Source organism: Leucoraja erinacea, chromosome 9 (genome assembly GCF_028641065.1).
Source record: "Leucoraja erinacea ecotype New England chromosome 9, Leri_hhj_1, whole genome shotgun sequence".
NCBI classification, from domain to species: Eukaryota; Metazoa; Chordata; class Chondrichthyes; order Rajiformes; family Rajidae; genus Leucoraja; species Leucoraja erinaceus.
Genome location: NC_073385.1, coordinates 20,147,835 through 20,157,151, shown reverse-complemented (window position 1 = coordinate 20,157,151; position 9,317 = coordinate 20,147,835). Strand labels below are relative to the sequence as shown.

General features: G+C 46.6%; 1 protein-coding gene across 1 annotated transcript; it reads left to right on the top strand.

The window, feature by feature from the left end:
* Nucleotides 1–81: 81 nt before the first annotated feature.
* Nucleotides 82–8,665, top strand: glrx5 (glutaredoxin 5 homolog (S. cerevisiae)). The gene is made up of 2 exons (XM_055640281.1): nucleotides 82–440; nucleotides 7,300–8,665. The coding sequence occupies exons 1-2, from the start codon at nucleotides 86–88 to the stop codon at nucleotides 7,473–7,475; spliced, it is 531 nt and encodes a 176-aa protein (XP_055496256.1). The 5' UTR covers nucleotides 82–85; the 3' UTR covers nucleotides 7,476–8,665.
* Nucleotides 8,666–9,317: the final 652 nt, after the last annotated feature.

Sequence of the window (9,317 nt, the reverse complement as noted above, 5' to 3'; positions counted from 1 at the left end):
CATTGACCAGTGGGGTGCGGCGGAGGGGGCGGGGGCCGTGTGACCGGCGGCCAATGGGCGTGGGCGGGGGGCGGGGCGGGCAGACATGTACTCGCTGCTCCGCGCCGCGTTGCGCTCGGCGGCGCGGCGGCCGCTCGGCCCCGGATCAGGCTCCAGCTCCAACCCACAACCGGCATCGTGCCGCTGGCTGGCCCAGGGCCCTGGCCCCGTGGCGGCGGGGGGAGGCGGCGGCCACGGCGGTCCCGGGGGTCCCGGGGACGAGGAGCTGCGCCGCCGGCTGGACGGGCTGGTGAGGAAGCACAAGGTGGTGGTGTTCATCAAGGGCACCCCGGCCCAGCCCATGTGCGGCTTCAGCAACGCCGTGGTGCAGATCCTGCGGATGCACGGCGTCCAGCCGTACGGAGCCTACAACGTGCTGGAGGACCAGGAGATCCGACAAGGTGGGGGAGGTTGGTGGGCGGGGGGGTGGTGGAGAGTTCAGCGTGAGGGTGGGGTGTTGATGATGAGGAGGGTTGGGGATGGGGGACGAAGGTTGAGGATAGGGGAGGGGAGGATGGGGGGGAAGGGTTGAGGGGGGGGGGAGGGTTGAGGATGGGAGAGGATGGTTGAAGATGGGGGAGGAGGGTTGGGGATGGGAGATGAGGGTTGAGGATGGGGGGGAGGAGGGTTGAAGGTGGGGGAAGGAAGTGCTGGGGAGAAGGGATGGTGGTCGTGGAGGAGGCAGTAGGAGGGAAGAAGATGAAGGAGGAGGTAGTGAGGGAGTGGGGAGATGATGGTGAGGGGTGAAGGACAATAGACAATAGGTGCAGGAGTAGGCCATTCGGCCCTTTGAGCCAGCACCGTCATTCAATGTGATCATGGCTGATCATCCACAATCACTACCACGTTCCTGCCTTCTCCCCATATCCCTTTTTTCCGCTAGTCCTAAGAGCTATATCTAACTCTCTTCTGATTGCATCCAGTGAATCGACCTCTACTGCCACCTGAGGCAGAGAATTGCACAAATTCACAGCTCTCTGTGAAAAAGTTTTTCCTCATCTCAGTTCTAAATGGCCTACCCCTTATTCTTAAACTGTGGCCCCTGGTTCTGGACTCCCCCAACATCGAGAACATGTTTCCTGCCTCTTGCGTGTCCAAACCCGTAACAATCATATGTTTCAATTTCCAGAGTGTACAAGCCCAGCTGCTCCATTCTCTCAGCACATGACAGTCCCGCCATCCCGGGAATTAACCTTGTAAACCTACACTGCACTCCCTCAATAGCAAGAATGTCCTTCCTCAAATTAGGGGACCAAAACTGCACACAATACTCCAGGTGTGGTCTCACTAGGGCTCTGTACAACTGCAGAAGGACCTCTTTGCTCCTATATTCGATTCTTCTTGTTATAAAGGCCAACATGCCATTCGCTTTCTTCACTGCCTGCTGTACCTGCATGCTTACTTTCATAGACTGGTGAACAAGGACCCCCAGATCCTGTTGTACTTCCCCCTTTTTCCAATTTCACGCCATTTAGATAGTAATCTGCCTTCCTGTTTTTGCTACCAAAGTGCATAACCTCACATTTATCCGCATTAAACTTCATCTGCCATGCATCTGCCCACTCCCCCAACCTGTCCAAGTCGCCCTGCATTCTCATAGCATCCTCCTCACAGTTCACACTGCCACCCAGTTTTGTGTCATCAGCAAATTTGCTAATGTTACTTTGAATCCCTTCATCTAAATCATAGGATTATTATAAATAGCTGCGGTTCCAGCACCGAGCCTTGTGGTACCACACTAGTCACTGCCTGCCATTCTGAAAGGGACCCGTTAATCCCTACTCTTTGCTTCCTGTCTGCCAACTAATTTTCTATCCGTCAGCACCCTACCCCCAATACCATGTGCTCTAATTTTGCCCACTAATCTCCTATGTGGGACATTATCAAAGGCTTTCTGAAAGTCCAGATACACTACATCCACTGGCTTTTTTCCCTTTTCCTAGTTACAGCCTCAAAAAATTCCAGAAGATTTGTCAGGCATGATTTTCCCTTCGTAAATCCATGCTGATTCGGACCGATCCTGATGAGGCTATCCAAGTGCGCGGCTATTACATCATTAATAATCGACTCCAGCATCTTCCCCATCCGCGTCGCACACTAGCTGATGAGAGGGTCGTTCAGCTGTCTGATAACAGCTATGAAGACACTTCCTGCATCTGTAGCTATGTGTTTTCAGGTGGTGAGTGTGGAGGGGTGTGGGGCAAGGAGATGGTGTGTGTAACCAATTGGAGAATTATAGGGAGAAGTGAGTGTGGATAGGATTAGATGGGGGGGGGGGGGGTGAGTGTTCAGGCATGGTGAGGGAAAGGGTGGGGGAGATGATGAGAGAAGGGATCTCATAGAAACTTATAATGAAATGTCTGGATAGAGTGGATGTGGAGAGCATGTTACTTCTAATGGGAGAGTCTAGGAACAAAGGCGCAGCCTCAGAATAAAAGGACGTACCTTTAGAAAGTTTAGGAGGAATTTCTTTAGCCAGAGGGTGGTGATCGGATGGAATTAATTGTCACAGATGGCTGGGTACTTGATTAGTACGTGTGTCACAGGTTATGGGGAGAAGGCAGGAAAATTGGATTGAGGGGGAAAGATGGATCAGCCATGATTGAATAGTAGAGTAGATGAAAGGTTGAATGACCTAATTTTGTTCCTGTGACTCGTGAACTTATGAGAGGGGCCAGGGGTGAGGAGAAGATCGGGCGGGTGGAGGTGGGGAGAGGACAGGGGTAAAGATGGCAGTACAGAAACCTCTCCCAAATAGACAAGTACAATTGCTGATGTGTACAAGCCCAGCTAGATGCCCAGGCACTGATCCCCACCTTGTCCATCAGAATCACCGCTGCTAACTGGTGAATATCAAACGTCCACTGATAATGACCAAACATTCTCTGCTGTTATTGCTGAATGAAGTTTAAATATTGGTCCCAAGATGTCAGCATTAACTCCCCCACTTTTCTTTCCAAGATTTTAAAGACCTGTTTAACGTCTGACAGCCTGGCACCCTGATCAGGTACCCCAAAATTGTTGTTGTAGTCTGGGGTAAGACGGACCTGGGTCCCTTCACCTAACTGCTGAATGTCTGGTCAGCCTTGGACTATGGACTAATAATCTGTGAGAAACAGCAGGAACGGTGTGCAGGTCAGAGGTTGTGTTGTTGATTGGCAGAGTTGGGTTAATGGGTGAGCCGTTTATTATCTTATTCAATGAGTAGACATCATCTCTGCCGTGAGAGTGAGCAGTTACTGAAGCCTACTTGCACCACTTAGCGCCCTGACATCAGAGCCCCACTTGAGGGCGAGCCAGCTATATTTTCTGCCTGTTTCAGAAGCCAGTGAAGTTTTCTAAAAGGAACAAAATACCCAGTGAAAGAATAGGATTATTGTTGGCAGTGGTCATTTAATGAATAACTAACCATGCCGTTGAACATATTTCTTTGTGTGTTTAACAAATAACACAGTGATGGAATAAAATCCAAAGAGCTGGAGTTTACATTATTGGGTAGTAAACTGCTGAGTCACAAAATGTCTGCTGACTGGCGATAGTTTTGTAGGCTCCTATTTCAAGAGTCAAGAGTATTTAGTTGCTTTTGTACTGAAACGGAACATTGAAATTCTTACTTGAAGTAGCATAATAGGTCTGTAAAGACCCCACTCAATAGATAATATTATAAACAAACAAAAAAGTTCTTTAGAAGGATGAGGGGTGAACTTATAGAAACATAAAATTATAAAAGGACTGGACAAGCTAGATGCAGGAAAAATGTTCCCAATGTTGGACGAGTCCAGAACCAGGGGCCACAGTCTTAGAATAAAGGGGAGGCCATTTAAGACTGAAGTGAGAAAACACTTTTTCACCCAGAGAGTTGTGAATTTGTGGAATTCCCTGCCACAGAGGGCAGTGGAGGCCAAATCACTGGATGGATTTAAGAGTTAGATAGAGTTTTCGGAGCTAGTGTAATCAAGGGATATGGGAGAAGGTAGGCACGGGTTATTGATTGGGGACGATCAGCCATGATCACAATGAATGGCGGTGCTGGCTCGAAGGGCCGAATGGCCCCCTCCTGTACCTATTTTCTATGTTTCAATAAGTAAAATACCCAATCTTAGTACAAAACAAAAGCCCAAAGTGCCTAATGCAACCAAGACAGTGTCACTTTGCCTATGGTTTAATGAAGCTATTCTCTTGCCACTGGACTGAGCCTGGCATTCCTAGCACCTAGCCTAGATGTAGTTTAGCTTAGAGATGCAGCATGGAAACAGGCCCTTCAGCCCACCGAGTCCACGCCAACCATCGATCACCCGTTCACACTAGTTCTATGTTATCCCACTTTCTCACTCCCTACACACAAGGGGCAATATACAGGGGTCAATTAACCTACAAACTTGTCCGTCTTTGGGGTGTGGGAGAAAACCGGAGCACCCAGAGGAAACAATCAGCACCCAAGATCAAAATTGAACCCGGGTCTCTGGTGCTTTGGGGCAGAGGCTCTACCAACTGAGCCACTGACTGGGCTTCCTTTCAGTTTGGTTGTGGGAAGTATCGGTTGATGACTGTTGTGAGCCAGACAATTGTTCTGTTCATTTTTAGATTTGTTACTTTGTAAGTTTGAAATTTCATGAGCCTGTACTTTGAAACGGGCTGCTCTTGCCACAAAGGTCAATGCAGGAAAGCTGAAATAAGAACCCGTTAACGTTGGTGACAATGTGTTTGGGCTCTATCCAGAGAGGGAGTTACTCTGTCAAATCAGTGAAGTGAAATCCTGTCGCCAACACATCCCTCCTTCCCTCAGACCCTGGCTCACGATCACACCCCGGTATTTGCCCTCAGTACTTGTTCCTCTCTGTCCTGTCTCAGGTGAGAGACTGCTGCTTCTCACTGCTCGTGCTGCCTGACCTGAGTTTCTCCAGTCCACTCATCAATCCTTTTGTCTGAAATTACAGCTGGTAGTAGCCTTATGCGGTGTATACAAATGAATAGCAACGCATTTAAAAACGATTCCTAGGGACGGAAGGATGAATGGGGGTGGATTTTGGAATAAAGTAAAGGGCTGGGTGTATCTGAGCAAAGAGCTGGGATTGATGAGCAGAAGATACTCATGAGCAGAAGTTTTCTCTAGTGGGGAAACAGGATAGAAAATCAAGTAAGGCGTTTGATACAGTCCCTCGAAGTAGGCTGACCCAGAAGATTAACAAAAGAATCAGTCTGAAGAAGGGTTTCGGCCCGAAACGTTGCCTATTTCCTTCGCTCCATAGATGCTGTTGCACCCACTGAGTTTCTCCAGCACTTTTGTCTACCTTCCATTTTCCCGCATCTGCAGTTCCTTCTTAAACAGAAGATTAACACCCTTGCAATCCACAATGAACTGGTCATTTGGATTCAGAATGAGATTACGCAGTAGACAGGGTTGTAGTGGAAGAGGGTGTTACTCTGGCTGGAGTTCTGTGACCAGTGGAGTTCCACTGGGATCTGTGATGGGACCTCTGGCGTACAAGACATGGATGTAAATGTAGATGGGTTGGTTAGTAAGTTTGCTTGAGACAATAAAATTAGTGTGGTTGTGGACACTGAGGAAGAATGTGAAAGTATACCATGAGATAGGTTTACAAGAATGATCCAGGCAATGAGTAGGTTAACCTATGATGAGCGTTTGTCGGCACTGGGCCTGTACTCACTGGAGTTTAGAAGAATGAGGGGGGACCTAATTGAACATACAGAATAGTGAAAGGCTTGGATAGAGTGGGTGTGAGAGGATGTTTCCACTAGTGGGAGAGTAGGACTGGAGGTCATAGTCTCAGATTTAAAGGATGTTCTTTTAGGAAGGAGATGAGGAGAAATTGCTTTAGTCAGAGGGTGATGAATCTATGGAATTCATTCCCACAGAAGGCTATGGAGGCCAAGTCAGTGGATATTTTTAAAGCCGAGATAGATAGATTCTTGATTAGTACGGGTGTCTGAGGTTATGGGGAGAAGGCAGGAGAATGGGGTTAGGAGGGAGAGATAGATCAGCCATGATTGAATGGCGGAGTAGACTTGATGGGCCGAATGGCCCAATTTACTCTTAACTCGTGACCTTATGATCAGCTACAGAAATGGGGGGTGAAATAGCAGAGCAAGTTTAGCACTTCCACAGTTTGAATACAATGGGATTGTATACAGTTAACAGCAAAGCTTTAACAGCATTGATGTTCAGTGGGATCTTGGGGTAAAGCTCACTGGAAGTCGCTACAGAAGTAGGTTGAGTTGTAAAGGATGTGTGCAGTGTGCTTGCCTTCATCGGTCGGACCATTGAGTGTAAGTGTCAGGAACTCATGTTGCAGCTTTCTAAAACTGATTAGGCTGCATTTGGTGTATTGTGTGCAGCCCAGACACCCTATTATGGGAAGAATTGTCGAGGCTTTGGAGTGGGTGCAGAAGAGGTTTACCAGATACTTCCTGGATTACAGGGTATCAGACAAAAGGAGACATTGGACAAACAAGTTGTTTTCTCTGAATTGTTGGAAGCAAAAATCCTATAGCGAGCAAGATAGATCACTCGACGAAAAAGACGTAGTACGGTCACGGGCAGATTCATGGGTAATTTTCGGCCCCATTTCCGTAACCGGCTTACGTCTCCGCACCAAAGATCCCATAGGATACTAGTGCGGAGACGGAAGCCAGTTACGGAAACATCCTCGTAAAAATAAAAGTTATTCGGTAAAAATCTTCTCATTTTCAGAATTAAAACTTATTAACACAATGTTGATTACACTGCGAGTCAGGTCGGGTTACGGAAATGGATGCGAAAAAAAAGGCCCACAAAACATTCCATTGCGTACTACACATCAGCCCATTGCATTTAGAAGGAATGGTCTATCTTGCTCCGCTACAGGATATTTGGTTGGAAGTTTAGGGAAGACCTGATGGAAATATCTAAAATAGTGTGAATTCGATAAGGAAGATAGAAGCTTTTTCCAAGGGTGGAAATATCAAGGATTAGGAGACAAAGTTTAAAGGTGATGTGCTGGGCAATTTATTTTCCACAGAGAATGGTGGGTGTCATAAACATTCTGCCAGGAGTGGTGGAGGCAGATATCATTGTAGCGTTTAAGAGGCTTTTAGATAGATACATGGATATGCAAGGGATGGAGGGTTATGGATCATGTGCTGGCAGAGATCGTTTAGTCTCAGCAACTTATTAGGACAGACATTGTGGGCCGAAGGGCCTGTTCTGGTGCTCCACTGTTCTACATTCTTCATTCAGTCTGGCACTTTTCTTTGAAACAGGTATTAAAAATTACTCCAATTGGCCCACCATCCCTCAGATCTACTTTGACGGTGAGTTTGTGGGTGGATGTGATATCCTGCTACAGATGCACCAGAACGGGGACCTAGTGGAGGAGCTGAAGAAAATGGGCATTCGCTCCGCGCTCCTGGACACAGAGAAGGAGGACGCCAAGTAGAGCTGCCAGCGTCTCCCGTCACCAGGACCCCTGCCCTCACTCAAGTCGTGGGGCTGGCATGTTGGTTTTATTTTAGGTATTTTTATGTTATTGGACCTTGGTGAAGGTGGGAACTCCATGGACAGCCTGATGTTGATCTGATGATGGCAGCTTCAACCTGTTGGACAATATGAAACGGGTTCAACAACAGATGCACAATTGTGGTTTTTATTACCCTGGGTTGACAGGAATCAATAAAATATTCTGTGCTTTTGCTAATAAAAATGTATTTCTCGGGTGCTTCAAGCAAGCAGATAGTGTGGCTACTGTAGACATCACAGACTTGCATAGAAACAGGCCCTTTGTCCCAAGTCCTTCATGCTAACCCAAATGCCTTCCTGAAATAGTTCCTTTTGCTTGCACTTGGCCCATATTCCTCTCAACCTTTCCTATCCATGTACCTGCACATTGTCTTTTAAATGTTATTGTACCTTCCTCAACTACCTTCTCTGGCAGCTTTTTCCATAAACACACCACTCTCTGTGTGGAAAAAGTTGGACTTTAGGTACGTTGTCCTATGAAATCTTTCCCCTCTCACCATAAACCGTAGCCTTCTAGTTTTAGACTACCCTGCACTGGGAAAAGGACTGGCCATCCAGCTAAGGGCTTGGATGAGGTGGGATTTGTTCAATGTGTTTCAGAAGGTGCTACCTGACACGCTGAGTTATTTTAGCAGTATATCTTGCAGTTCCTCATTTAACCTCAGCCACATGTCATTGCTCTTGTCTCAAATCCTTTAACTATAAGTTTAATATATAATTTCCTAATTGCCAGAGTGTAGAGCTTTGTTTTGTATGCTATCCAATCAAATCAGATAATACTAAACATAAATACCATCAGGTCAAACTCCAGTACAACAGGTGGAGCAAAGGGGAAGATACAGAGTGCAGAATATAGTTCTCAGCATTGTAGCGCATCAGTTCCACAGACAAAGTCCAATGTCTGCAATGGGGTAGAGGTGAATCGGACAGTACCCTAGCTTATGGAAGGACCGTTCAGAAGCCTGATAACGGAGGGGAAGATGCTGTTCCTGAATATGGTGGTGCGCGCTTTCAAGCTTCTACCCGATTGGAGTGGAGAGATGGAGGAATCACTGGGATGGGAGTTTTTCGATGTTTGTTCCACTATAAACACTTACCATTTAAACAATACTCTGCTTTTCTGTTTATTTTCTGCCAAAGTGGCTAATCTTTTATTTTCTGCATTATGTATTATATTATTTAACATCATTTTTCTACATTCCATCAGCTATGCTCTTATTCATACAGTTAACCACAAGTCAAGAGTATTTAATTATCATATATAACAGCAACAACAGTTACATTCTCTTACTGCAGATTAACAGGCCCATTGACGTAATAAAATCTAGGCAAATATGCAATAATCAATAAATAATGCTGAAGAAATGAATAATGAGTAATACTAGATGACCATAATCATGCAAAAACTGCAGTCTGTGGTGCAACCCAAAGCAGTCTATGGATGATAGCTCCTGAGGTGGTGGTTAGTGTTGTGCAGTTTTGTTCAGGAGCTTGGTGGTTGTTGGGAAGAAGCTGTTCTTGAACGTGGAGGTCATGATTTTCAGTCTCTTGTACCATCTAACCGATGGTAGCAGTGAGATGAGAGCGTGGCCAAGGTGGTGTAGGTCTTTGATATTGGCCACCTATTTGAGCAGCACCTCGTGATTCCTCTGGTGGTTGGGGAGGCCAGTACCGGTGATGGGCCAGGCAGTGTCCACCACTCTCTAATCTCTTACGTTCCTGGGCGTTGAGTTGCTGGAGCTAATCATCCTCGCCTGAAGTC